The 26,377-nt window shown below is 34.0% G+C and overlaps 1 protein-coding gene and 1 long non-coding RNA gene across 2 annotated transcripts; one reads left to right on the plus strand and one right to left on the minus strand.

Moving 5' to 3' along the window:
* The first annotated feature begins 308 nt into the window (after window positions 1-308).
* LOC108467692 (uncharacterized) lies at window positions 309-3,981 on the plus strand. Its single transcript, XM_017768424.2, has 7 exons — window positions 309-580; window positions 715-792; window positions 1,264-1,302; window positions 1,389-1,967; window positions 2,054-2,152; window positions 3,238-3,420; window positions 3,529-3,981. The coding sequence occupies exons 1-7, from the start codon at window positions 488-490 to the stop codon at window positions 3,652-3,654; spliced, it is 1,197 nt and encodes a 398-aa protein (XP_017623913.1). The 5' UTR covers window positions 309-487; the 3' UTR covers window positions 3,655-3,981.
* Window positions 3,971-5,279, minus strand: LOC128279492 (uncharacterized). The gene is made up of 2 exons (XR_008269689.1): window positions 5,201-5,279; window positions 3,971-4,292 (listed from the first exon to the last, which is right to left on the minus strand). It is a non-coding gene; the product is annotated as an uncharacterized LOC128279492 (long non-coding RNA).
* Between the last annotated feature and the right edge of the window lie 21,098 nt (window positions 5,280-26,377).

The following is a 26,377-nucleotide window of genomic DNA, read 5'->3' on the forward strand; positions in this document are numbered from 1 at the left end:
AAATTTTTATTTGAAATGATGACTTAACGTGCCAAGTCAGCTTACAGTTACACCGTTAGCAACAATTAATGACTTAGTGATTAAAATGTTACAACACGTTAACGTAAGTGACTAAAATGTAACATTTCAAAAATAAATGACTAAAATATAACATGAGGTAAATAAAAATAATTATTTTAATAGTTTACCCAAAATTTTAATATCTAACTATTCTCCCCACCAATTTTAATATTTAGTTAGAAATTTTAATATTAACTTACAAGAGGTTAATTGGGTAATTTTATTTTCAAGCCTACGGCACAACTCCACCAAAATATATATTAACGGATGAAAAGAAAACGTGCGAGGAATGGAGTTGGATCCCTAATAGCGCTCTTATAAAAATGCCCAAATGCAGTTGCCGGGCTCAGGCCTTTCAAAACAGCTTTGCTATAAAAGCCCCAACACAACAATAGCCTGAAACTGCACTTCAATCTCGACATAGATAATGGCGGGAAAGCAGATCGGCGGCGAGGGCTTGCCAGCCAGCTTCGCTGGAATGTCGAAGAATCAACTTTACGAGATCATGTCCCAGATGAAGGCACTCTCACTCTCACTTTCAATTTTCTATTTCATTTCTTTTTCCTTTGTTCCAAACGCCAGTTCCTTCGCCATCAAATATAATTGGTAATTTAATTACTAGTTTTTAGTTGATCGTTTTTTGTCTATATGCAGACGCTTATAGAACAAAACCAGCAACAAGCGAAAGAGATCCTTATTCAAAACCCTCTCTTGACTAAAGCCCTATTCCAGGTTTTTCTTTTCTTCTCTATTTTCTTTTTCAGTTTTCTTTAAAGCTCTCTTCGTTTCCCTTTCCGATTTATTCTCTATTCTTTGAAAAGTTTTTATTCTGATACCGATAATAATTACACGTTGCTATTATATGTTGGTTCGAATGAATTGTCCGTTGCTATAACTGTGAGAATTGCATGAAATTTTGGTATAGTTGTTTAGAGTAGCTAGTCACTAAGAACCCGAGCAACTTGGCACTGAATACGGTTGTATTCAAGAACCTTTGTATGGTCAATTAGGTTTCTGAAGTTGCTTTTGTATTTAAGGGATGCCTGTAGTTCTTTATCTTTCTTGGTGGATTAGTTGTAATGCTGTAATAGCCCTCCTTTTGCTTTTAAATTCATGTTTTTAGATGGTGTACTGTTGAAAATCTTTTGGAGCTTCCATGCCTGAACAGGTCTTTTTTTTTTTTTTTTTTTTTTTTTACTCCAGGCTCAGATTATGCTTGGAATGGTTAAGCCCCCTCAAGTGGTATGTTTTTTTTACTTATGTGAAGTTGTCTTGAAATTTTTATGTTGGGGACTGTGCCTGTGTTTTGAATCTTTGTTTGTGTTTAGATTCCTACCATTCAGCCACCTACATCGCAGCAATCTCAGTGTCAGCAATCAGCACAACCTCCTCCAATGCCAAACATCCAGCCAGCAAAATCATTGCCAAGTCAACCCGGGTTGCAGGACCAAGTGGCTCCATCTCAGACCCAACCTCCTTTAAGGAAACAGCACCAAAACCAAGCTGGGGCACATATCTCAGCTGCTGCTGTTCCTCCAGCCAGCATTCAGTCCCAACCCACGCCGTCACATTCCCTTCAGACACCACAGCAGATGAAGGGGCATCTGAATCCTCCGATGTCCCTTCCACAATCATCTCAACTGCCAAATGTACCTCCAGTTCCTCTTCACTCATCTTCACAGCCCCATCATCATCAACAAACACACATGCCAATGGCCTCTGGCCAGTTGCAGCAGTCTTTGCAGACAACTGGAATTCCTCATATGCCTCTCCAGCCACCAATGCCGCAACAGGCTAGACCACCTACACTGCCAACTTTACATCATCAGTATACCCCCCAAATGGGTCCTAATGTTGGTTTCCAGCATCCTGGTGCTCCCCAGCATCTTTCACAGCCTATATTCCATGTAAGTCAGAAGTTGAATTTTGGAAGCCTTGGGTTCTACCTAGTAACATATTCTGCAATAATTCCTTTTATTTTTGAATTGTCCAGTCAAGTAATAAACCACCTTCTGGCCTTGGACCTTCTTTTGCACAAGGACAGCCACCACACTCAAATCAGCTGCCACCTCAACCAATGTATCAAAATCAAGTATGTGCATAATTTAGTTGTTGATTTGTATTGGTTTGACCACTTAGCAAGCATTCTTTATCTTTCGTGGCTGATTATAAAAATAAGCTCATGTTTTTTATTTATGCTTAGTGGCCATAAATTAAGTGGATAATTCTAAGCACTCCATGGTCTACCTTGCATTTAGAATAGATTCAATTACTTTTTATCAGGCGCAAGGGAATATGTCAATTTAGATCTCCCTTCTGCTAGGTGATTGGTTGACTAGTTTATGCTTTGAAGTTCAATGAAATAAAAATAGTGGATTCCTTTCTGTGTATCTGAAAAAGTAGGACAACATTTGCCTCATTAATTCACCTTAACTATTTGGGTTTGTGCCACATTAAAATTGTGGAAATCTTTATTTTTTCATTATAATCCTTGCACGTGAAGATGGTAATATAATTGGTAATTAGAAATGCATGCAACTGTGATTGCAATAGCACTCAATTCCAACTTGTTGTAATTCAATGTAAAGAAAGGTGATTGCCTGAGGTACCTCGATGCATTTTAATCAAGTCAGTGAGGAGAAATATTTCTAGCACTCAATTGCAACTTGTAATCCAATGACTTTGATTCAAATTATTCTAATCATGAAATCAAGATGGCTCTTCATTGTCTAGCTCATTCAGTACTTGATGTTGCGGTTGTAGGTAGTAGTTAACTTATTTTACTTATTCTTTTTCCTTACCTTTTCCTTCCAAAAGCAAAAGGTAAGCGAAGAAGGCCTTTTAGATGCACGCACGCACACATAGTGACACATATCATATATATATTTCTTAAGAAGTAAATGCTAATAGTTTCATGATAATTATGCATGATTTAGTTTTCTATGGAGCTGATATTTGAATTTGTGTTACACTTTAAAGTTATTTTTTGTCAATCAAATATGATGTATTTTTTAGTAAAGAGTAAGCGACACAGAACTTAACGAGAGTTTAAAATCTCCAAAACTTGATTTTCTATATTTAGTGCAAAAAAGTACCATTTCGCATGGAATAGCTTGTAGGAAATGTCTATTGCTTACTTGACAACATTTTTGGTATGTGCACCGGTTATTCTTTCAGGCAGGAGGCTTACATTTAGGATCTGACTTTAGCAACCAAGTTCGAGGTTCAATGCAGGCTGATAGAGGATCTTCTTGGATGTCAAGCCAACCAGATAATTCAACACTAACCCAGCTTCAAGGACCCTCAGTATTGGTTCCCAGTCAGATGGGTTCTGGAAATCAGCCCCCTCGGCCTGCATCGGTGATTATCCAAATTCCAAACTATGAGTTTAATATTGAGCAAAGATTAGCCATCAATAGCTGAAGTTGATGTACTAACTAATTGGTTTTTCCTATTGGCTAATTATAGTTGACTCCTGAGATGGAGAAGGCACTACTGCAGCAGGTAATGAGCCTCACTCCAGAACAAATTAATCTCTTGCCTCCAGAGCAAAGGAATCAAGTACTTCAGCTCCAGCAGATTCTTCGCCAATGAGAAGGTCTAGTAGCAGAAAAGATTAATCTCTTCCCCGACATGATCAATCCAGACTGAAGGAGTTGTTTAGCTTGCATTTAGCATTTGCTGCCAAACCTTTGCGAGCCTTAGATATTTATTTGAAGCTTTATGGATATAGAGAGATTATTAAAGTTGAACCTTGTTATGGGGCGGATTTACAGGCTCTTGTTTTCTTTCTAGCGTTGTAAGTTGACATATTAAAGATGTGTAACACCCCTATTCCATCTCTGTTGTCGGATTAGAGTTATGGAGTGTTACCAAGCAAAATAGAATATTTAACTATTCAGCAGACAAATTTTAACTAAACACTAGCATTTGCCAAATAATTTAATTCCTGGCATACATACACAAATAGGCCTTAAATCGAGCATATATGGCCCTAAAAACAATTTGAGAACAATCTAAGATCAAATTGAGCAGACAGGACCCTAAAAACAGTTTGAGACCAATTTCTTGACCTTAAGGATTAACCTAACCTAAAACAGATACACATCCAAAACCAACTATTTAACTAGATATATCATCATAACATAACATTTTAAAAATTCACAACTTAAAAATAGTTGAATACTGTAAGCTTCCAGTCGATCCATACTGCCAGTCCGCAAATTTGGCAACTACAGAAGAACAAAAATAAAAGAAGTAAACTAAAGAAATTTGGTAAGCTCATGGTTTAAACATCAAATTAACGTAAATTAATTGAAATAAATATTCAAATAGACAATTTACAAGTTCACAAGCCACTATAAATTCAATGTATAAATGTCAATAATGTGCAATCACAAGATTTGCTACCATAAACTGTTTCATTTTCATATGTACTCAATTGCAATAATCGATATCATATAGGTAACAAATAAAATATCATAAACATATACACAACTAACTAGATAAAAATGACATAACAACAAGAAATTTATATTTACATATCAAAACACTATGAACTTACCTATGATCACTTCCAGTTAAAACGCAAGGGTTACTCCGTAAATTTCCCCTTTCCTCGATTATTGTCTTTTTGACTCGTTTCTTGATCTATATAGTAATTCAATTCAATTTATTGAATTCACATACATTTCAAACTCAATTCAATGCATGAGACCCTTAAGTTTTTATTATTTACACATTTTCCCTAAACTTTTACATTTCTCACAAATTAGTCCCTGAACCCGAGATTCCAAATTTAACAAAATTTTACAATTTCCCAAATTAGTTGAATTTATTCTTATGCTAGGGCAGTCCATAATTATTCAAAAATTACACAAATTCCATAAAATTTTAATTATTTTATCAATTTACTCCATTAACTAAAACTATCAAAAATCATTCAATAAACTAATTTTAACTAACTAACTAACAATATCTCAATTTGACCAATTAACATAAAAAAAATAACTAGCAATCAGCAATGACAAAAACAAAATTCCTTATCAGTTTCAAGAACGAAGCTACGGGTTAGTTGAATCTAGTTGCAACAATCTCAAAAACACAAAAATTACAAGAAATAAGCTGAAAAAGGACTTACATGTAAGGACGGTTATGGCCAAACCTCTCAAGTTCAACCATGAAGCATTCTCTTTCAATTTTTCGGTGGAAACAACTAAGGATGATGATAAATTTTATTTTTATTATTCATTAGTTTAGGTTTTTTTTAATTACAAGTTTACCCTTTTAAATTATCATGCAGTTTACTCAATTCCAAGTTCAAAACCGTCCATCAACCTTTACTATGGTTCAATTCCCATATAAGTCCTCCCTCATTTAATAATTTAACACCTAATCCCTACAATTCAATTATGACTAGATTTTTTTATCTTTTGCAATTTAGTCTTTTTTCTTAAATTAACTAGGTAAATATTAAATTTTCTTCACCAAAATTTAATATGACCTTAATGTAACTCCATAGACATTAATTAAATAATAAAACGCAACCTCACATATCAGAACTGTGGTCTCAAAATTACTATTTTCGACACTACTGAAAAATTAGATATTACAGTGTTGGCCTTTGTTTGTCTATTAGCTTTTTTGTTCCGGTATTTGTTTATCATAAGTAGGCTGAAAATAAAATGAAAATTAACAAATATTATTTGAAATTACAAGGTAGAGCTAGGGCCATTAGACGGTGAAGAAGGCCTCGAGTCGAGAGTGGCCTACTCTCTTTTTGTTTAATTAAATGTTGTAAAAGATAAAGCTAGCTTATCCAAGGATAGATACATCAATTTTCACTTCAACTGAGGTTGCTTTTATTTTTTTCACCTATAACCTAGTAATTTATAAATGAATTGAGATATTCATTTAATGTCTAGAGACTAGAAAAAAGGTTTGGTACTTCTAAAATTTTAGTGATATGAAATGTGAGACATTATTGCTAAGTATGTAATTGTTAGAAATGTGAAAGTTGTAACCATCAGATGATCACTTGTTATGAATAGGATTGTCAAGAATGTAAAAAGTTACATTGATCACTTCACTAGAAAATGTGATGATAACTTTAAAATTTAACTATTGAGACAACATGAAAATTTAATTAATTTTAAAAAATAATATTTACAATTAAAAAGTTAATTTATTATTAAACAAGTAATTTAATTAAATAATTTTAAATAAAATAAATTAATTTTTATTGCAAAATTAATATATAAATAAATTTAAAATATTTTTGAATTTTTAATATGTATTTAAATTAGAATATAAATTAAAATGTAATTTGATAGTATTTAAAGTAAGTTTAAAATTAAATAATTTTATGATTTTATAGTTAGAAGAAAGGAAAATTATTTTATGGATCCTTCCCACCGCATCACTCATGATCCCGCTCAATTAAAAGAAGACACACCATATTTGATTTGGAAGTTTATTCCAATATACATATAATGTGGAAAAAAATTATGTGTCCTTTTTAATTGGATAGGATCATAGATGATGCGTGGAAAGGATTTATAAAATAATTTCTATATTGATACAAAATAAAATAAATAAATAAATAAGAAAACATAATAATTTTATCTCAAAGCTAAAATTTTAGCTTTGAGATAAAATTATTATATTTTCTTATTTATTTATTTTAATTGGGCAAGACCATAAATAATGCGGTGGAAAGGATCTATAAAATAATTTCTATATTGATACAAAAATAAAATAAATAAATAAGAAAACATAATAATTTTATGTCAAAGCTAAATTTTAGCTTTCCATCCATTATCACCCTTACACCAATTAAATTATTTTGTTATGAATGCATGGACGTGGGTTGGGTAAAAAGAGGGAAAAAAAATATAATGGCTACAATAAAAAGTACTTTTATGTGTAAATTTGAGCAATAATGTAACATCCCTTACTCACGTCCGTCGCCGGAATACGGTATGAGGCGTTATCGGACTCAAATGCATGAATACAAACATTTCCAGGTCATAAAATTTCGTTCAAATTTAAAACTTTTCAATTTCTATCTTAAAGTCCCTTATATGGGCTTATGAGGCCCAAAACATACATTGGAGGTGGTTAGGGACTAAATCGAGAACTTTTGAAACTTTTGAGACATTAAGAAATTTTTCATATTTTAGAGAGTCATACGCCCGTGTGGGCAGGCCGTGTGGCTCAGGACATGCCTGTGTCCTCCACCCGTGTAACGATCTGTTTATAACGTCATCACCCATTTAAGGTCACACGGCCATGTCACACGCCCGTGTGCTAGGCCGTGTGGCCATCCGTGTCGATGATAGTTAGGCTATTTACCAAGCCTTTTTCCATCCAAAAACACTTGCGCACCCATACTACGTTCATCAACACACAACATGACATTTTTAGCATCCTAATAACCACACCATGGCATTCACACACTATTTATAAATTACATTTAACATGCACAACCACACACACACTTAACTAATTATAACATGTAACTTACTCAACCATTCACATTTAGTATTTGCCACACATAATCATCACACATTCACTCATCCAACCCAAACAAGCATGTACATCCATGTAATGCTTCATCATAGACTTATAACATAGCAAATATTGGCCACACTAAATGGCCTTATACAACAATGACCTTCAATTAGAATAGGCCAATATTCTAGGCCAACTCATAATATCATGTACACAATAACCAAATCCCAATACATTCCATACACTTAAAATGCTAGAAAATCATTGATACCCATTAATAGCTTGTTAGTGTGATAGGATCTCCGATGACCTCCAACTCGAGTTAGCATCTGTGACACTATAGGAAAAAAGAAAGGAAGAGAGAGTAAGCATATAGCTTAGAAGTAGGTATGTAAATAATAAACAATTTATTAACATGCTTTTCACAATCCTCATAATATATTCTCAAGATAATGCAATCATAATTGCACAAAGTTCCACTATTCACTTATGTTCATAACAAGCTGTCTACACGAGTTATAGTCACTAAATTATTTATATCTTGAGCTACGGAACTCCAAATTAAGTTCCACTAATTTTTCCTGAAACTAGACTCAAATATCTCCTTACCATAAAATTTCCAGAATTTTTGGTTTAGCCAATAAGTACAGTTTATTCTTTAAAGTCGTCCCTATTCTGCTGTCCGACAGTTTCAACCATTTTTCACTAAAAATTAATTATCTCCTCGTACAGGACTCAGATGATGTTCTCGTTTGATTCTCTTGAAAATAGATTAATTAAGAATTTAAAAAATATAAATTATAACTCATAATTATTTTTATACTATTTTAATGATTTTCCAAAGGCAGAACAGGGGATTCCAAATTCATCCTAACCCTATCCCACAAAATTCAAACATCTCATAATATGTTTTGCTTACGCTGTTTCTTCTATGTGAAACTAGACTCAATAAGATTTAATTTCATATCTTATTCAACACAATTTTTGGTGATTTTTCAAAGTTATACAATTGCTCTTGTCCAAAACTGTTTTACTACAGACTTTACTCTTTCATGATTTCTTTGTATTAACATCCATTTAATCATACATAACACCAAAGCATATCCTTAACTAGCCATTCCAATACCTAGTCATTATCAAATATTTACATGCCATTCATTGGCCAATTTATCCTATACATCAATAACAAAACTTAAACTTATCATGTCCCAATTTAATTTGGCCTAAAAGCCTCACACATGATCATCAATCAAATTTACCACCTATTTATACATCATAAGTATAGACTTATAATCACAAGGTCATCACAAGATCATTTTCATAGGTAGGACTTAATCATTTACATTCTTACCAAATGTCCCATATACATCGAATTCATTACTCATGAATTTTGCGTAGAGGTGTACCCTTTCAACATGATCATACCTTGACATTTCTTTGACAAAATCTTTGGATTTACTCGTTGAACCACTTAGGATACCAAGGACACTCGGGAAAACTCATACATGATGTATCGTACCAATGCCATGTCCTAGACATGGTCTTAAATAGAAATCTCATATCGATGCCAATAGCCCAGCTATGGTCTTGCCATGTCCTAGACATGGTCTTACACTAGCTCACATAACGATGTCGATGCCATGTCCCAGACATGGTTTTATACATGCTCACATAACGATGCCAATGCCATGTCCCAGACATGGTCTTACATTGGCTCACATAACGATGCCAATGCCATGTCCTAGACATGGTCTTACACTAGCTTACATAACGATGCCGATGCCATATCCCAGACATGGTCTTATACGGGATCACATGCCGGTGCCATTTCCCAGATATGGTCTTACACGGTTACACATATTGCCATGGTCCAACCATGGTCTTTACCGTTAATTCATAACATGTCGTAATTCGATCATACTCAACCCTGTATTTCTCTGAATTTGATCTTTCAATACGATCTCGTATTTTTATATTATTCATGATCCAATAGTAACATAAAAAATAATACATGATATCGATTAAGCATTTAAGCATATCAAATTTAATGCTTATTAACATACGAACTTACCTTAGTATGAAACGACGAAATAAGTCAATTACTCGATTATCTTGCTTTTCCCCCCGAACTAATTCCGAATTTCATCTTCCTTGATCTATAACAACACATTTAATTTATTTATTCATCATGCTACCCAAATTAGCCCAATTTCACATTTTTTGTATAATTACATTTTTACCTTATACTTTTTCATATTTACACTTTTTCCTCTAGGCTCGTAAATGAAATGTGTTCAATTTCTTTACTACCCATGCATAGCCGAACCTTTTTCATGCTTAGGGCAACCCACATTTTCCATTATTTCACACATTTTCCACCTATTTTACAAATTTTAGAAAATGACCCATTTTAGGTGTTTACATGAAAATCATTTAAAAAAAGTTGTTTATTTAACAACCAATATTCATTTTCTTCCATAAAAATGCAGCAAACAACATGAATATTCTCATGGAAAAACCCTAGACTTTCGACCATTTTGCAAAATAATCCCCTCATTAGCTAGATTAAGCTACAAGGGTTCTAAAAATACAAAAATCATCAAAAATGACCATCAAAATCACTTACTTGTGAGGGTTAGAAGTTGCTGAAATTTTCAAGCTTCCATGGCCATTTCCTTGGGTAAGAATCGGTGGAGAAGAAAGAGAAGTAAAAAGATGATAGCTTTTCTTTTTATTTTACTATTATTCTACCTATTAAGTCACCTAAAGGCACCAACTTTGACCATTTTAATTTTTTTGTCTCTATGTACATCCACCACTCATTATTAGTGGTCTATTTACTCAATAAGGACCTCCATCTAATTTCTCTAGCTACATAACACTTTTGACTAGTAGAACATAATTTTCACTCTTTATGCGATTTAATCCCTTTTTCGAAATTAAGCATGCAACTGATAAAATTAATTCACCAAACTTTTCAAATATCTATAAAATCATTCTATAACACATAAAACAATATAAAAAATAATTTCTCTGACCTCAAATTTGTGGTTTCGAAACCATTATTTTGACTAGGCCCAAAATCAAGATGTTACGATTCTCCCTCTTAGGGATTTTCATCCTCGAAAATCTCATCGAAAAAGAGATTAGGGTATCGTTCTCGTAGTTTCCCCTATCTTGACAAAGAGTCCTTTTTAAGGGGATACTTCCATGATCACTCTGTTATCGACCTGAAGTCAAACATCTTAAATTTTCAAACCCATATACCACATGTCAGTTTGAAGTTGCTTTCAACTTTCACGAATCACTTTCACCCCCTCTTTTCCTCAGAATTAAAAATCAATCCCATCTCGAAGTATTAATAATAATAGAAATCTGAATATGAAGTCATCTCACATTGTACTTGTTTAGTTGCCACTCACCATCACATTCTGATAGTTCCTAGTCTTGCAAAGAAGACATCACTCTAGCTTTACATTTTAGCTAAATTTAGACTCCCATCAAATAGGAATGATCATGTAGCCAACAATCACAAAACGAACAAAGGCTTTCCATTCAATTGTCTGTAACATTGCATCCTCCATATTCTTGGAATCACGGAGCATATGACTTTATTTGTTGAACAAACAAAGTAATCAATTTCTCAACACTGACACACTAGCAGTCAACTCTAAATCACTCATTTAGCAACTTTTTTAATGAGATTTTAACCGTTCGAAAGCATAAATTGTCACTTTACATTCTTCTTTTAGAACACATTCCAATCTGTTGATAGTGCATTACTTACAAATCACGAATTCTCTAATCAATTTAAAAAGAACTCAAAACTAACGCTTCGAATATTAACACTTTCAACTGTTATTTTTCAATTTTACTAATATGCAATAGACTAGTTCATTCAAATGAAAACAATTGAGTCGATTTCAAATACCAAATAATAGCATATCAAAATACTCTTTTCTTCATGCTATAACTAACTCAAACATACAACCTTTTACAACTCCTTTAGCATTCTAATCAAAACCTTCACAACTGCATTTGCTCAAGGAAAACAAAAAATCCTAATTGAACTCACTGACTTTAATCAGACATTCCTGAGAAAAAGAAAATTTTCATAGAGTTTGAGCCTGAGATTTCACTATTTTTACCTTTGCCGAGGTTAATTATTTTCACGAAAAATAGAGGAATTCTGATATCAAAAGCATTACATTCTCATGATCGAATCAGGATTACACCTATAACAAACATAGTTATCACAAGCCAACGAATACACATACTAGAAGTCTGAGAACCTAACTCATAAGAAAAACAATAAGGATCTTGATGATTCCTCAGAGAAAACTGAAAGAAATCAATTCTCACATGTTTTGAAATCAATTGTAATAGGGGTAATATATATTCCAAATATACGAGTACAAAGCAGAACAACTTTCGGTAGAAACAGAAGAGTAGTCTCATATAAATTTTCATCATCCACTCGTATTCCAAAATAATAGGATAAAATCCCGAAGAGATGAGGCAATGCCATTCATAATTCCAACAGACCATCAATACTTTCATCTAACATTAAAGTTAGCTAACATTCTCACTCGATAAGAATTTCATCAGAAAACAGACATACACATGAATCCCTAAGGATGAATGAATATATACTCAGAATACTCAGAAAAGATCATTGTAATCTATTCAACCATAATTGTTACACACAGACATCTTTACAATTCAAACATCATTTCTCCGACTAATCCTGTTATCATAAACCCCTGTATTACTCCACTCACTAATGAAAATCAATTCGGAAAAACTTTCAGTAAACACATCTTTAGACTCCATACCTAATTGAGTCGATTAGCCGAGACTAACTTCTTCTATAACCGTGACATTGCATAATTCGTATAATCTTTAAAACAATCTAATATTTCTTTTAAAACCGAGTTTGTTTATCACACTATATTCAACTCTGTTTGTATTACTAATTATTTCACCACTGAACTCTTTAGTTCACACTTATGAACTTATTCAACATGATTCTCGTAAAATTTCGTCATAAAACAATACTGGTAAGGGAGTGAGGTCGTAAAGCCTCTAACTTGACTCTGATAAATACACACATATGTCTTAGCATTCATCACTAATGTAATGCCATCATAATCACATAGTTCATTCCAAACAAATTAACACACTTATTTATTATCCAAATGTTTTCTGTCATATACAATTTCAAATAATGAATTTACTTACTCGAGCTCAATATTAATATCTAATTAAATTCCAACACTTAGCTTCCATTTTACTTACCGATATTTGTCAAATTAGAGAATGCCTTACAGGTTTGAGTACGTCGTTTACTTGATGCCATAGTCCAACTATGGTCTTACACAAAATCACAATGCCATAGCCAGCTATGGTCTTACATGTCATTATGATGCCATAGCCCAACTATGGTCTTACATTCCATACTTTGCCATGGTCTAACCATGGTCTTATCCGTCAATTCCTCATTGAACGATCGTACTTATTTCCTGCATTCTACTCAATTTGATCTTCTAATTCAATTTTCATACTATTATAATATTCATGGTTCAGTAACAAAGACATAAAATAAAACATCATATTATCTCTAATTTAACAATTAAACATAAGATTCTACCATATGAGCATACTGATTACACTTATTCAAGCAAGTGTACATAAACACACATTCCGCCTATTTGAGAAAATTTGCTTACCATATTCACTTAATCAAATATGTTGAGCACAAAACATCATATGCATGCAAAGCGAACACGGATGGGCTTATCATCATATAAACTTTCATTTTATTCTACGTTTGCACATTTCTCAACTCATGGTTATCTCACTTCATACATTAACACATATATATCATGAACTTCTATTCATACCTTTCTATGTTTCGTCTCATCATAAACACATTTTAATCACCTCAATATCATTTTTTAGCATTATTGAAAATAGCTCGGTTGGAAGTCATCTCTGTCTTAACAAAACAATTTCGTTAGAGCCAGGAGATATCACATTATCACAAGTAGTAATATGGCATGTATAGCTAGACTCACATACGCTACGTTAGTCTGAGAATCGACAAAACCGTAGTTCTGATACCACTAAATGTAACACCTCTTACCCACGTTCGTTGCTGAAATAGGGTACGAGGCGTTACATGACTCAAACGTATGCATTCAAACATTTCCAGGTCATAAAATTTCGTTCAAATTTAAAACTTTTCAATTTCTATCTTAAAGCCCCTTATATGGGCCTACGAGGCCCAAAACATACATTGGAGATGGCTAGGGACTAAACTGAGAAATTTTGAAACTTTTGAGACATTAAGAAATTTTTCATATTTTGGAGAGTCACAAGCCCGTGTAGGCAGGCTGTGTGGTCACACACGCCCGTGTCCTCCACCCGTGTAACGATCTGTTTATAACGTCATCACCCATTTAGGGTCATGAGCCATGTCACACGCCCGTGTGCTAGGCCGTGTGGCCATCCGTGTCGATGATAGTTAGGCTATTTACCAAGCCTTTTTCCATCCAAAAACACTTGCGCACCCATACTACATTTATCAACACACAACATGGTATTTTTAGGCATCCTAATAACCACACCATGGCATTCACACACTATTTATAAATCACATTTAACATGCACAACCACACACACACTTAACTAATTATAACATGTAACTTACTCAACCATTCACATTTAGTATTTGCCACACATAATCATCACACATTCACTCATCCAACCCGAACAAGCATGTAAATCCATGTAATGCTTCATCATAGACTTATAACATAGTAAATATTGGCCACACTAAATGGCCTTATACAACAATGACCTTCAATTAGCATAAGCCAGTATTCTAGGCCAACTCATAATATCATGTACACAGTAACCAAAACCCTATACATGCCATACATTTAAAATGCTAGAAAATCATTGATACCCATCAATAGCTTGTTAAGGTGATAGGATCTCCGATGACCTCCAACTCGAGCTAGCATCTGTGACACGATATGAAAAAGGAAAGGAAGAGAGAGAAAGCATATAGCTTAGTAAGTAGGTATGTAAATAATAAACAATTTATTAACATGCTTTTCACAATCCTCATAATATGTTCTCAAGATAATGCAATCATAATTGCACAAAGTTCCACTATTGACTTATGTTCATAACAAGCTGTCTACACGAGTTATAGTCACTAAATTATTTATATCTTGAGCTACAGAACTCCAAATTAAGTTCTGAATTTTCCCTGAAACTAGACTCACATATCTCCTTACTATTAAATTTTCATAATTTTTGGTTTAGCCAATAACTATAGTTTATTCTTTAAAGTCATCCCTGTTTTGCTGTCCGACAGTTTCAGCCCTTTTTCACTAAAATTTAATTATCTCCTCGTACGAGACTCGAACGATGTTCTCGCTTGTTTCTCTTGAAAATAGATTCATTAGGAATTTAAAAAATATAAATTATAACTCGTAATTATTTTTATATTATTTTTAATGATTTTCAAAATTCAGAACAAGGGATTCCGAATTCATCCTGACCTGTCCCATAAAAATTCAAACATCTCAAAATATGTTTTGCTTACGTTATTTCTTCTATGTGAAACTAGACTCAATAAGATTTAATTTCATATCTTATTCAACACAATTTTTGGTGATTTTTCAAAGTTATACAATTGCTTCTGTCCAGAACTGTTTTACTACAGACTTTACTCTTTCATGATTTCTTTATATTAACATCCATTTAATCATACATAACACCAAAGCATATCCTTAACTAGCCATTCCAATAGCTTGTCATTATCAAATATTTACTTTCCATTCATTGGCCAATTTAACCTATACATCAACAGCAAAATTTAAACTTATCATGTCTCAATTTAATTTGGCCTAAAAGCCTCACACATGATCATCAATCAAATTTACTACCTATTTATACATCATAAGTATAGACTTATAATCACAAGGTCATCACAAGATCATTTTCATAGGTAGGACTTACTCATTTACATTCTTACCAAATGTCCTATATACATCGAATTCATTACTCATGAATATTGCATACATACCTGTACCCTTTCAACATGATCATAGCTTGACATTTCTTTGACAAAATCTTTGGATTTACCCATTGAACCTCTTGGGATACCAAGGAAACTCGATAAAACTTGGACATGATGTATCGTACCAATGCCATGTCCCAGACATGGTCTTACATGGAAATCTCATATCGATGCCAATAGCCCAGCTATGGTCTTACATGATGCCTTACACCGATGCCATGTCCCAGACATGGTCTTACATTGGCTCACATAACGATGCCGATGCCATGTCCCAGACATGGTCTTACACTAGCTCACGTAATAATGCCGATGCCATGTCCCAGGCATGGTCTTACACTTGCTCACACAACGATGCCGATGCCATGTCCTAGACATGGTCTTATACGGGATCACATGCCGATGTCATATCCCAGATATGATCTTACACGGTTACACATATCTTTACCATCAATTCATAACATGTCGTAATGCGATCATGCTCAACCTTGCAATTCTCTTAATTTGATCTTTTAATATGATCTCGTATTTTTATATTATTCATGATCCAATAATAACATATAGAATAATACATGATATCGATTAAGCATATCAAATTTAATGCTTATTAACATACGAACTTACCTTAGTATGAAACGACGAAATAAGTCAATTACTCGATTATCTTGCTTTTCCCCTGAACTAATTCCGAATTTCATCTTCCTTGATCTATAACAACACATTTAATTTATTTATTCATCATGCTACCCAAATTAGCCCAATTTCACATTTTTTGTATAATTACATTTTTACCCTATACTTTTTCATATTTACACTTTTGCCCCTAGGCTCGTAAAATGAAATGTGTTCAATTTCTTTACTACCCATGCATAGCCGAACCTTTTTCATGCTTAGGACAACCTACATTTTCCATTATTTCACACATTTTCCACCTATTTTACAAATTTTACAAAATGACCCATTTTAGGTGTTTACATGAAAATCATTTAAAAAAAGTTGTTTATTTAACAACCAATATTCATTTTCTTCCATAAAAATGCAGCAAACAACATGAATATTCTCATGGAAAAACCCTAGACTTTCGACCATTTTGCAAAATAGTCCCCTCATTAGCTAGATTAAGCTACAAGGTTTCCAAAAAGACAAAAATAAAAAAAATGACCATCAAAATCACTTACTTGTGAGGGTTAGAAGTTGCTGAAATTTTCAAGCTTCCATGGCCATTTCCTTGGGTATGAATCGGTGGAGAAGAAAGAGAAGTAAAAAGATGATAGCTTTTCTTTTTATTTTACTATTATTCTACATATTAAGTCACCTAAAGCCACCAACTTTGACCATTTTATTTTTTTTGTCTCCATGTACATCCACCAGTCATTATTAGTGGTCTATTTACTCAATAAGGACCTCCACATCTATTTTCTTTAGCTACATAACACTTTTGACTAGTAGAACAATTAATCATGAAATTGCTAAAATTAATTTACCAAAATTTTAAAATATCTATAAAATCATGCCATAACACATAAAATAATATCAAAAATAATTTCTCCTGTAACAGCCCGATTTAGATCCTAATCGGAACGGTGGTTTCGAGACCACGAAAATGAGTTAGAAAAATATTTAAAAATTATTTTCTGTGATGTGTGAATTAATATCTTTGAAATTTTTGTGATTTAATTTTACTGTTTGAGTGTTTGATTTAATAAAAGGGCTTAATCGCGTAAAATGAAAATTTGATGGTTTAATGTGTGATGACCAAATTGAATGTGTCGTTATAATTTGAAGTATTTATGTTGCAATCATGCCATTGAATAAATGTATGGACGGTAATGGCATGCATTATTAAGTTGTAATATTAAACTATTAAGGTTATTTTGGTAAAAGAATAATAAAATGTTATTATAATAAAACATAAAATTTAAAATACATGCATAATGTTCATACTCTTGACCGAATGTTAAAATAAAAGAGAAAGAAAGAGGTTTTCAAGGGTTCAGCCAAAGCTAAGCTTGATTAACGTATGTAACTAGCTCGTTTTTTGATGATTTTTACGTTTTTGAGATCGTTGCAGTGTAATGTACAAAGCCCATGCTTGAATTCTGATTTTAATGAATATTTTGAGTTATGCAATTGATGAATAATTGAGCTTTGTGATGTTAGTTGATGAAATATGAAAGATATGTTTTGGATTAACATGTTTTGTATTGGAATTTTTTATCATTTTGAGTAATTAGGACTAAATTACAAAAATAATAAATTGAGGACTAAACTGTGAAATAAATGAAATGTATGGACTTTTATGAGCATAAGGAAGATTTGGCCTAAGCATGTTATACTCAAATTTTGTATGTTTTGTGTTTTGTGCATTGGACTAAATCGTAAAAAAGTGTAAAATATCAGGGGTAAAATGGTAATTTTCCCATTTATGTGTTTTTGGACTAAATTAGTTAAAATATGTTTGAATGAGTTTAATTTGAATATGTTTAGATCAAGAACCAAAGAAATAAAATTTGGATCAGGGGAAAACCAAAGTTGTCGATTAGTCGTCCCGTTCTGATTTTCGTTGTCCGAGGTAAGTTTATAAGCAAATGTAAGTTGTTTATTTTAAATAAATACGAGCTTATTATACTAAAATTAATTATGTGGAGTATATATATTGTTATCCAAATGTGTATATGCTAGGGAGCTATATTTTCAAATTTGTTTCAACTGAGTTATGACGTCCGAAAGCCCCGTATGGACCTTAGGAATAGCTAGGATACATATGTCATGACATAGGATTCTGATATGTGATGTACGGGTAAGACCATGGCATCAATATTTGTGTACAAGTAAGACCACGTTTAATACGTTGGGATTGATATGTGATTCCGATATATGTGTGCGAGTAAGACCACGCTTAATATGTTGGCATCGATATTGCCAATATGTGATTCTGATATATGTGTGTGAGTAAGACTATGTTTAATATGTTGGCATCGATATGTGATTCCATTATATGTGTGGAGTAAGACCCTGTTTGAGACAGTGGCATTAATATGTGATTACATGTAAGACCACGTTTGGGATGTTGGCATTGTACGATATGTGTGATTATTGAAGTATCCAATTCAATTCCAAATGGTTCAACGGGCAATGATAAGTTGTGATTGAATGTGTAAAACGAGCTAAAGTGATTAGGTATGTGAAAGCTTACTATCTATTTGAAATAATGTAAGTAGGTTACTTGATATGTGTTACAAATCATATATGATGTAAATGAAAAATATATGTGCTTATGGAAAGTACATTCGGCCAAAGGTCATATACAGTGATATCATATTTGTGATCTATGTGCAAACATATATAAATGATTATATTCGCCTTATGAATATAAATGTGAATACTTATGAAATTATTCATGAATATATGTATATGAGTTTATGTATATTCAGTTAAATAATGATATTATGGTTTTAAGGTTGAATGATATATTTTGATATTGGATATATGTATATTCGGCTAAATGAAAGTACATGTTATATATGAAATTGCATGTTTGAAATTTTAGTATGAATTGGTTTGGATAAATTGAATTGATATTGTTACTAAGTTATTCATTTGCTTATGACTTACTAAGCTATGATAGCTTACTGTGTGGGTTGTTTACCTCTGTTGTTTTATAGATTTTGGAATCAAGTTACAAGCTCGGGTATCATCAGCGAAGTTTATCACACTATCGACTGTTTCTGTATTTTATAAAGTTGAACTTAAATCTATGGCATGTATAGACTAGCTTATGTTTAGGTTTGATTTTGGATTATGTAAATATGAGCCATGCGAAAATGGCTTATTTATTATGTTAAGTTTAGTTTTTATGTTTCAGCCATTATATTTTTTATCTGTGAATATTGGTTGTTATATTTGCTAATGGTGATGAAGTTATGGCAAAGTGAATGTGTATAGTATATTTGGTATGATGTGAAATTGTGGTTGGATTCTTTTGTTGAATGACACGCATGATATATATATGAGAGATGTAATAGGTAAATAACTATGTATTGGTAAGCTATGAGATGAATTTGCTTTATTTGTGAATTTGGTTATTTATGTGTGTTTGGTTGATTCGGCTAAAGAATATATAGATTATAAATGGCTTGAAATGATGCTTATGTTTATGCAATTTTGGTTGTGATATGAGTTGAGTTCATGTTGGGTATTATGTTTCATAGTATAAGTGTGTGATATGCGGTATATATATGTTTTGGCATGAAGTAATTATATATGGCTTATGATTAATTCATTTGGAAAGCTTGATACAGGTGGTTATTAAATGTGTTTGGGTTATGGATTGTTAATGACTTATCATTGAGATGCATAGTTTGAAACATGAATCGATTTAAAAATTCTTTATAATGTAAATTATGTATTTGGTCAATTGATGAAATATAGGTAATGGTTATAAGGTATTTAAGATTTGGCAATGGTGTTTAAATCATGCCTTTAAGTGTTTAATTATATGTTAATGTTAAATTTTGGTGTTAGTCATGTGTGGATTAAGTTAGGCTATGAAAACTTAATTAAGGAATGTAGTTTTTGTTTTGGTTTCAAATGGCATGCTTGTATGAGTAAATTGGTTTAGAAATGATAAATAATGAATATATATATTGCTTGAATATTTTGGATAGTTTATTCGGTAATTAAAAGGTTAAGTTAATGATATATTTGGCATATGCTAGGTAGAATATTTATATACATATCCATAATATGCTTTAATGTGGTTAGGTAAACAAATGTCATAATTATAGGTTAATTAGCTAGCCGAATAAATCGTGAGATAAAAGGGTTAGATATATGTATTTTGGTTTGGTAATTAAATACATTACGGTTGCATATGAGTTTAAATATTAATTGGTGTGAAATGATTGTTTGATTTTAATATACTCATGTGTTGAGTTAAGAAATGATACATATTAGCTATATGAAATGAAATGTTATATTTTTGCATGTTTTAAAGTATGCGGATATAATTTGTAAAATAAAATTTATCTTATACTTTAATTATTCGAATGCCATAAATGAGAAGTATACTTATATGATTCTAATGGTAGAGTTTTATAGCATATGAATTATGACTATTCTGAGATGTGCTTTGGTCAGTAATGCCTTATAACTCTAATTCGGAGACAGATATGGGTTAGGGGTGTTACATCTCTGACCTCGGATTTATGGTTCTGAGACCACTGTTCTGACTAGGCTCAAAATCGGGATGTTACAAATAACATCAAATATGTACTTCGGCTTTTGCCATGGAGGCACTTGCATGTCTTTAGGCAGTGCAAATGGGTCTGGACATAAGCCACAGTGTGGTGGAAATTGAAGATGATGAACTTGCAATAGTAAAAAAGGTAAATGTAAATGTTGAAGATGGGTCAGTTATCAATGCTTTTATTAAAGATTGGAAAGCTTTAAGTAAAGGTTATGACAGATTCCATTTCGTACACACCGCGAAGGGAAGGAATGTTGTGGCATGTTTATTGGCAACAAAATGGATTAAAAGGGGGGAAACTTTTTACTTGGTGGGAAAGGTGCTAGATTTTGCTGTTGACGAAGTAGAGAAGGATAAACGTGGACTGATCCGCCAGACTAACTTCAATCGACGTAAGGTAGTGATCGTACCTGATTTAGCCTACATGGGAAAGGGCGATTGGTCTCATAAGGAGCTCTTGGTGCTTCCAAAAGTCCTGAGCTTGAAAGGAGTTTGGGGAGTTGTATCACTCAGCTAGATTTACATTGTTTCTAGAAAATGTTTCATTTTCTTGTGTTTTATTTTTTCTGTTGTTTCCCCCCAAACACTATTTGTTTTGTTTTTTGTTTTAGTTTGAATAAATGGTTTCCATTTGTTTTACATTAAAAAAAATAAAAGCATTGCAATTGCTTATCATGGTGCTGTCATCAATCATAAGTTAGTGTTGAGTTGTCTTACGACACCAACTTAATTAACAACATTATCAATATGTATACCTATGTCACGCTTAATACTCTGTCTTCAAGATATGTTTTTAACCTATAATTTTAAAGATATGTTTTACACGTGCTCCTAAGCGAGCAAATGTTTTAAGATATGTTTTTAAAGTACAATTTTATAAACTTTGGTTTTATGAACTTTAGTGCAAACTCTACGAGCAAGTGTTTTCAAGAAAACACCCTATGCGAGCTTTTTGTGACAAGCAAGCTCCCTATGCAAGCTTTATGTGATAAGTCTCTGTGTGTGCTCCTTTGCGAGCCTTATGTTTGATATATTGGTATACCAAAGGATTGTGGGTACTCACCGATAAGTTCTGGGATTTTGGGTGTTAAGGCCCAAGGACATGTAAGGGAATATTGAGTTGAGCTCCATTCACTACGACATGTTGTAAAAGAGGAGAGTGTATTGCTTCACGCTACACTTATGAGACATGTTATAAGGACTCTTTGAGTTATTCTGAGGCGTTATAAGGAGATTTGCATATCCAACGAGACAATATTTTGATAAGTGTGTTAAGTGCGAGAACATATTTAATGTTTCATAGCCATTCTAATAAGACAAGTATGTAAGCATCTCTTATGCTATATAAGTGTTTTTTTTCAAACAAGCACAAGCTAAGCTTTTAATTTCAATTTTTAGTAAATACATGTAAGGCACTGAAAATTGGTCTAGTAGTTTCGAGTAAGTTTACCGAGTTTTGAGTGAAAATTAGGAGTTAATCGGGTTTATTATTGATTTTTTTTATGTAACATCCTGATTTTCGGATTTATTCGTGGTTTTCAATATTTTATAAAGACTTTAAATTTTTGCATTTGGATGTGAAATTAATATTTTGAGTAGGTAAATGGGCTTATAGAAGACCCATGTGTTGGCCAAAACTCGGTTGAATTTTTGAAATTTTAGACTTTGGAGTTAGGGGTTCTGGCTAGGAGGCCTTAAGTAGAGTTGTGGGTAAATTGCATCACAAAAAGAGCCTTGGTAAAGTGGCAAGGGTGACGCCACTAGGATCCTAGAAAAGTGGCGTGTGGAGCTTTGGGAAGGCAAGGGATCGATTCCCTGTGTTGGCAAATAGATGCATTTATTTTTTTAAGTGCAGGAGGGGTAAGTGTTGGAGTTCAGGTGGATTCTGCTAGAGGAGAGTTGGATCAGTTTAAATGCTTGGATTAAGGAGGGATAAGGGGAGAGATTTAAGGGATTTGGATGGGGCTAGGAGTTGGCCGAATTATGGGAATTGAAGAGGGAAAAATCGGCAGGGGGTTATGATGTTAGTATTTCGGCACTTAGGGTATTGAGTGGTGCCGTTTTTCTTCTGCTTTAACACCTTAGGGTTGTTTTTCCTCTCTATTCCCTCCCTAGCCGAAACTATCACCTATCTTGTTCTTCTTTCTTCATCTTTCTTCTCCAAAGCCGTCCATCAAAGCTGCTTATCATCAGCACCTTTGCTGAAATCACAAAAGCTGAAATCCTGTGGTCATTGCTTGTGCCGTTTTCCTCAAAGCCAGTTTCTCTTATGTCTTTTGTTTTTATTAATTTACGATTATCTTATCTTAATCCTAGATACCTGACGGCAATTCTTCTTCAAGGTCATAGCCTCACATTATCATCTCCTTCACCACCCAAAAGCCGAAAATACCATTGGTTTAGGGGCTTATTGCCGAAACTTCTTCAAACCCTTGGATTCAGGTTTGACCATTGTTCTAAGGTTAGATCTGCACCGGATTGCGAGGAAATCAAGTAGGAGTAAGGGGTAAGTACTTATCATCTCAGATCTGTTCTTATTTTGCGATGTTAAGAAAAGCCGAAGTCCCTAAAATTAGGGAGGCTGTCGATTTGAGCATAAGGATTTAAGGGTTTATAACTAATGTTTTCTCTCGGTGATTAGAGTCTTCTTAAGCGTTGGATCAAAAGCGTGAATCATTGGAGCAATCGGATTCGGAGCTAGCTATCGATTTTGACAAAAGAGGTAAGGTTTCAAAGGCTTTTAGGGACATAGTTCGATCATGGATAAGTAGGTTGTGGGTTTAGTGATTATGGTTTGTAAATAAGAAATGTGCTAATCAATTGTAGGATATCGAAAGAGATCTCAGTAGCAGTCGTCGTGAATCAGGTGTGTACCGAACACCTTTTCTTAGTTCAATTCAAAAAGCGAAATGCCAAATTCGCATTTCATAGGCTTGTGAGTATGCGAATGCTCTCAAGACATAGAGTAATTGTTAGATCTAGCACCGCAAAGTGGTAAGTAAGTTTGTGTGACGTTTCAACGTTCTTCGGAAATAGGGCCTCGATGGGCCAAAACTGGGCCCAATGGGCTTACGGCCCAATATGGGCAAGAGGTGGGCAAAGTAGCCTGTCAGTTAGATGGGAGAATCAAATTGCATATGATTGTTAAGAATTACTGGAATAACGTGTGTAGTTGCGTAAGTACGAAATTACCCCTAAAGAGCATAATTACCGAAATACCCCTAGGGTTTAAATTGGTTAAACTGCATGATTGATTAATACTGTATTTTACATGATATGCATTTATTAATATCTGTTGCATGGGATTGGGGTAATGATGGAGGAAGTACTGAATGTGGTTCATCCACGTACTGGAGGCTTTGCCTCAACTGACTGATAATTGAGCAGCGTTGCTGTAACTGTGGAGTGTAGGGCTGGGTGGGTTGAGATATTCCCCACATGGAGTGTAGGGTTGGTACAGGGACTGTGTAGTGGTTGGTGGGCTGAGTAGTCTCCCCAGTTGGGCTTGCATTCATTACTGATATTGTTACATATGTTACTGAACTGGGCCTATGGGCCATCTTGTTTTGTTAAAAGGGCTAAGGCCTTGCTATCAGATTCGAAAAGGGCTTCACCTCTTGTGTCTCGTTATCTGAATAGGGCTTAGGCCCAATGGGCTCGAGCTGATTTGGGCTTTGGATGGGTTTCTGTATACACTGAGTTTTCCCAAACTCACCCCTTCCTCTTCCATCCTTGCAGGTGAGCCCTAGTTGGTGGACTTGGAGCTGGGCGGGATTCAGAGTGGCCATGAAGATTGATTGCCGATTTTAAATAAGTTTAGCCTTTAATTTGGATTATTTTATTTTTATTATGCTTAAAGTTGTAATAAGGCCGCTCTTTTTAATTGATTTTATTTTGGGGATTATTAAACTGGTTAGCACTAGGGTTCGTTTTATAAAATCTACTTGTTTTTAAAAAGATCACGATGACGCGCAAAGTTTCCGCAAAGTAAATGTTTTCCCAAGAAAAATAAATATTTTTAAGCAAACGTTTTGCAACCTTAATCATTTTCTTAAGATGGTCATAATCAAACGGTTTTCTCAAAATTATACGAGATGTTAGAGTGTGGCAATGGCGGTGTGCATGTCTAGGATTGGATCCGAAGGGAGCTTGGTACTTAAGCAGTCCGACGGACTCACCTCCTCTCCTTCCTGGTTTCCTACTTGGTGTACAGCTTCCATTCACTTTAACCTACTTTTAAAAATGTCTTTTACAACACCAACTAAGTTTTCCAACTAAGTAATACGGAATGTTTTGAATGCTTCGATGTGGCGCATCAGATCCGGTCATAACGTCTAGGCCGGGTTTGGGGTGTTACATTTAGTGGTATCAGAGCCTAGTTGCAACAACTCGGCTGTGGATCGGGTCCGAAAATCTTTAAAAAAAGAAAATTTATAAGTTTTTCAAAGATGTTCAAAAATTTTCTATTGAACGAGGTTAAATCAATAGTTTTAAAATGAAAGTGTTTTCAAATGAAATCTTTTATTTTCGGTAAACAAAACATGGGTTTTTATGGACTGATAAGGAAGTGGCACACTGAATCCCCGGCACCAAGTCTGTAAGTGTTCTTTTCTGCTTTAAATATTTATATAGAACTGTACTGTAAATAATACTGTAGATAGTACTGAGCCTTAGGGATAGCGCTATTGATGATGTAGTATTAGGACTAGAAGACTGAAACCGTAGCTAAATTATGATTACGCGAAATAACTCTGAAACTCTATCTGTTCATAAGACATTCTGTAATAAACAGTGAAACCAGTACACTAACGTCATAAAATTCGTAATCAGATAAATTGTTATGAGTACAAGAGTTACTCGAGTAAGAGGCAGTAGTCGAGGCCGAGGTAGCACTCAAGCTGGATCTGCGTCATTTTAACACATGCCAGCTGGCGAGGTACGTCCACCACCGGTTAATGAAAATGGGCCGTATAATCGGGCCGTAGGGGATGACGCTTTGTCTCAGGCTATGTTGAGGGTTTTGGAAAGGGTGGCGGAGCTAACGTCAGCCCATGAATAGGGGTCCATTTCGAACGACTTGAACCAACGGAGCTGAGATTTTAGGGCGATTCGAATGGCCCCAAATGTGGCCGAGTCTTGGTTGGAAGCCACAGAGCGGATCATGGACGACTGGGACCTTCGAAGAGAGCGAAGTTGAAAGGGCGTGTCGTTCTTTGCGGGATGAAGCGTATCAGTGGTGGATTACTGTGAGAGAAGGTACCCTAGCTGAGAGGGTAACATGGGAGCTGTTCAAATAGACCTTTAAGGCGAAATATGTTGGAGCTAGCTATGTGGATGCACGCAGAAAGGAGTTCCTGAATCTGACTCAGGGAAATAAGACCATTGCTGAATATGAGGCGAAGTTTCTACGATTGAGTCGGTATGCTAATGGCATCGTTTCCACTGAATACGAGCGCAGCGTTCGT

The sequence above is a fragment of the Gossypium arboreum genome, chromosome 8, assembly GCF_025698485.1.
Source record: "Gossypium arboreum isolate Shixiya-1 chromosome 8, ASM2569848v2, whole genome shotgun sequence".
NCBI lineage: Eukaryota > Viridiplantae > Streptophyta > Magnoliopsida > Malvales > Malvaceae > Gossypium > Gossypium arboreum.

Coding starts and splice junctions, on each gene's coding strand:
- LOC108467692 (XM_017768424.2), top strand. CDS start 488: ATGGCGGGAAAGCAGATCGGCGGCGAGGGCTTGCCAGCCAGCTTCGCT. Junction 793..1,263: donor TGACTAAAGCCCTATTCCAG/GTTTTTCTTTTC, acceptor TTTTTACTCCAG/GCTCAGATTATGCTTGGAAT. Junction 3,421..3,528: donor AGCCCCCTCGGCCTGCATCG/GTGATTATCCAA, acceptor GGCTAATTATAG/TTGACTCCTGAGATGGAGAA.